This window comes from Dipodomys ordii, unplaced genomic scaffold (assembly GCF_000151885.1).
Source record: "Dipodomys ordii isolate 6190 unplaced genomic scaffold, Dord_2.0 Scaffold81, whole genome shotgun sequence".
NCBI lineage: Eukaryota > Metazoa > Chordata > Mammalia > Rodentia > Heteromyidae > Dipodomys > Dipodomys ordii.
Window position 1 is genome coordinate 3531804 of NW_012267297.1, and position 4145 is coordinate 3535948.

Consider the following 4145-nt stretch of genomic DNA (forward strand, 5'->3'; position numbering starts at 1 on the left):
AGGGAGGGAGGGACTCCAGCAATAACTGGGGAGGAGAACACGGGGTGGCCAAGAGCTCGTTGCTTTCCTCTGACCGGCTCTGCGTCCGTCGCGCTGAGCATCGCCAGAGCGCGCTAGGCAGGGAGGGGCAGTGGGCGGCCCGGCGGCCAGCACGGGGTCTCTCAAGGTCAGGGACTGAGTCATTACACGCTGGCTTCACCTCCCGCCCCCCGCGCCCAGCCGGGCCTGCAGAGAGCCCCAGAGGGCCGCAGGTGCGGCAGTGCGGGCTGCCCAGCTCCCGCGTTCACTTTCCGCCTCAGGACATTTATTTTTATTTCCTGCTGAGATCCACAGATGCTGACAGCAGCAGTTTTTTTGTTTTTTTTTTTTTGGTAGTACTAGAATTTGAACTCAGGACCTGGGCGCTGGCCCTGAGCTGCTTTTGCTCAAGGCTGGCGCTCTACCACTTGAGCCACAGCACCACTTCCGGCTTTATATATCATATATATGAGATACATATATCTCATAGATGATACGATATAGCTGATATATGCTATGATCATATAGATGATATATGTGACATGATATATCACATATTCAATATAGCATGTATATGACATACATCACATGATCTATGAGACACACGCCGTATGATATATAGCACATATACATGATCTATCATATGTGTGCTGGAGCACACACATTGTATGTGCTATGAGATTTGTCATCGATCATCTATAGCTCATATATATCCTATACATATATCGTATGTAAGATTTGTGCATATATGCACAGATAGTTCATCTCTACCTCATATTTATGTGTGTGTGTATGTATGTATACTACATATACACAGCCATAGTCTCTAGGTCTCTGAAATACGGTCAGTACCACCATTTTTTAACCTCTTTGTTGTTGTTGTTGTTTTTGTAGGTTGTGGGTCTTGAACTCAGGGCCTGGGCGCTGTCCCTCAGCTCTTCAGCTCAAGGCTGGCGCTCTACCACTTGGCCACAGCACCACCTCCGGTTTTCTGGTGGTTCACTGGCGATCAGAGTCTCACGGACTTTCCTGCCAGGCTGGCTTCGAACCACGATCCTCACATCTCAGCCTCCTGAGTAGCTGGGACGACAGGCGTGAGCCACCTGGGCCCTGGGCAGAAATCTCTATCTTGATGAGGACACTGACGTCGGTAAAGTTCTTTTCATTAATACATTAAGCTGGGGGGCGTCGTTCAAGCCTGTAATCCTAGCCACCTGGGGGACAGAGATACAATGTCCAAGGACACGGCAGGTCAAAAGCAGCCCAGGCAGTAAAGTTCTCTAGACGCCATCTCAACCAAAATGGCCGGGCATGGTGGCATACGCCTGTCATCCCCACCGACACAAAGAAGCACAAGTAAGAGGAACGCAATCCAGGCAAGGCATAAAGACTTTAGCTGGAAAGTAACTGGTGCACAAGGGTCCGGAGGCAGAGTTCAGACAAGGAGCTCAGTTCTGAATCCTTGAGCTCAATCCCCAGCATCGACCCTGAAATATGTCAGGAAGGCAAAGCATTCTTCTGATGAGCCGATCGATGATCGATCAGGGCTGATCAATTATCAGCCTCCTCGCCTGCTTCGCGGAGAGTCTGGTGCAGAAATGTGCTCAGCGCAGCAGCTGCTCCACAGGGAGAATTATGAAAAAACACCCTTCGCCGTTCTACTTCAGCAGTTTTATTTCGGGAAGTGATTTACATGAGAGAGGAGGAAAAAAAGCTCCGTTTTTTTCCAGAAAAGAAAGTCCCTAACATTCAAGGAAGAAAGGAGAAAGCGATTGAAGGACTCACTCAAGAGTTTTGTCATGGCTGATAAGCAGAAAAAATCACCTTCGAATGTGAGGGAGAAAAATAATCATCCAGAGCCACGCGCCGGTGGCTCCCGCCCGTCATCCCAGCTCCTCAGGAGGCTGAGATCTGAGGATCGCTGGTTCAAAGCCAGCCTGGACAGGAAAGCCCATGAGACTCTCATCTAGAATAAACCACCAGAAAACCAGAAGTGGGGCTGTGGCTCAAGTGGTAGAGCACCAGCCTTGAGCAAAAAGAAGCTCAGGGACAGCAACCAGGCCCTGAGTTCAAGACCCAGTACCAATGTGTGCGCGCATGCACACGCGCGCGTGCGCACACACACACACACTAATATAAAATAAAATAAAAATGTAAAAAGAATTAAGGGCTGGCTCAGTGGTAGAGCGCTTGCCTAGCATGCCTGAAGCCCTGGGTTCGATTCCTCAGCACCCCAGACACAGAAGAAAGCTGCAATGTGGCGCTGTGGCTCAAGTGGTAGAGCACCAGCCTTGAGTAAAAAGAGGCTCAGGGACAGCGCCCAGGCCCTGAGTTCAAGACCCACGAGGGCTGGCAAAAAATTAAAAATTAAAAAAAAATGGAGCCATTTTTCTGAATGACACAGATACCTGCTGGAGATTTAGTCAACTCTAAGAATAAAAAGATTAACAACAAAAGCACCGGTCAGTCGGGCACCAGTAGCTCCCGCCTGTCATCCCAGCTACTCAGGAGGCTGAGCTCTGAGGATCGCGGCTCGAGGCCAGCCTGGCCAGGAAAGTCTGTGAGACTCTGATCTCCAATGAACCACCAGAAGGCTGAAGGTGGTGCTGTGGTTCAAGTGGTAGAGCACCAGCCTTGAATGAAAGGGCTCAGGGACAGCGCTCAGGTCCTGAGTTCAAGCCCCAGCACTGGCAAAATAAATAAGTACACAAATAAATAAATAACTAGAGGACGCTGGACAGAGTGGGGCTTCTTTGAACAAAATGACTGATCCTCCCCGTGATTGGTGGCAGCTCTGACACTAAGCACAGAGATCCCAGAGGAAGCCGGAGACACCGATTGGGTGTCCGTGGCCCGTCTCGTTTGTTTCCGATTCCCTCTCCCTCCTTCCTGCCTATCCAGAAGGTTCCTGTTTCCCAGGCCAGCAGGAGCTGGTGAGTGTGCCGGCCTCCTCTCCTCTTACCTCTGCCGAATGATGCTGGGATTGGCTGTCACCAGATGCGTTTTGGAGCCCACATCTTTAGTGTACTCGCTCGACAAGGGAGGGAGATTGCATCTACAAACAGAAGGGGGAAAAACAGCATTTGAGAATGAGCGGTGTGTGTGTGTGTGTGTGTGTGTGTGCGCGTGCGCGTGGGCTTGAACGCATGGCCTGGGTGCTGCCCTTGAGGGTTTTTTGGTTTTCTTTTTGCTCAAGGCTGGCACTCTACCTCTTGAGCCACACCCCCACTTCCTGCTTTTTGGTGGTTCATTCAGAGTCTCACAGACTCTCCTGCCCCAGGCTGGCTTTGAACTGCGATCCTCGGATCTCAGCCTCCTGAGTCGCTGGGATGACAGGCGTGAGCCACCAGTGTCTGGCTAGATGCTGACTGTTAAAGAAGCAATGACCAGACTAGGAAGGTGGCTCAGTGGTAGAGTGCTCGCCTAGCATGCATGAAGCCCTGGGTTCGATTCCTCAGCACCACACACACAGAAAAAGCCAGTAGTGGCAGCTGTGGCTCAGGTGGTAGAGCGCCAGCCTTGAGCACAGAGAGGCTCAGGGACAGCGCCCAGGCCCTGCGTTCAAGCCCCAGGACCGGCAAAGAAAAAAAAAAAAAAGGAAAAAAGAGGAAGAGAAAGAAGAATGAGGAGGAGGAAGAGAAGCTATGACCTTCAATGCCCTTGGAGATTAAAGAATCAACCATGATTGGTTAAAATGGTTAGCTCTGAGCATGGAGGGAGTGTGCTGTATATTGGATTGATCGTTGCAAAACAAATCAAGTTGGTAGGAAATCTACCATGGGTAAAAGCTCAAGAAAACTTGCAGGTGCTACTTATAACTACCCTGTAGTAACAGAGGGGCATGCGTGTAACAGTAATGATCAAATCTTTTGTGGGTTTTGTTTTTGTAGGTCATGGGGCTTGAACTCAGGGCCTGGGCGCTGTCCCTCAGCTCTTTCACTCCAGGCTGGCGCTCTACCCCCTGAGCCACAGCGCCACTTCCGGTTTCCTGGTGGCTCTCCGGAGATCATGGCCTTTCCTGCCCGGGTTGGCCTTGAACCGCGGTCCTCAGCTCTCAGCCTCCCGAGGAGCTGGGCTGGCAGGCGGGGTCTCAGGTGCTTTTCATGTGTTTAAAACGCACACATGGT

At 50.9% G+C, this 4145-nt stretch overlaps 1 protein-coding gene across 1 annotated transcript in view; it reads right to left on the reverse strand.

The window, feature by feature from the left end:
• St8sia1 (ST8 alpha-N-acetyl-neuraminide alpha-2,8-sialyltransferase 1) overlaps positions 1 to 4145 on the reverse strand; it is a 26486-nt gene that overhangs the window by 11558 nt on the left and 10783 nt on the right. Inside the window, exons 4-6 of the mRNA XM_013025065.1 lie at positions 3485 to 3509; positions 3219 to 3253; positions 2981 to 3117 (exon numbers count right to left, since the gene is read on the reverse strand). Coding sequence (XP_012880519.1) covers positions 2981 to 3117; positions 3219 to 3253; positions 3485 to 3509 — 197 coding nt within the window. The remainder of the gene's footprint in view (positions 1 to 2980; positions 3118 to 3218; positions 3254 to 3484; positions 3510 to 4145) is intronic.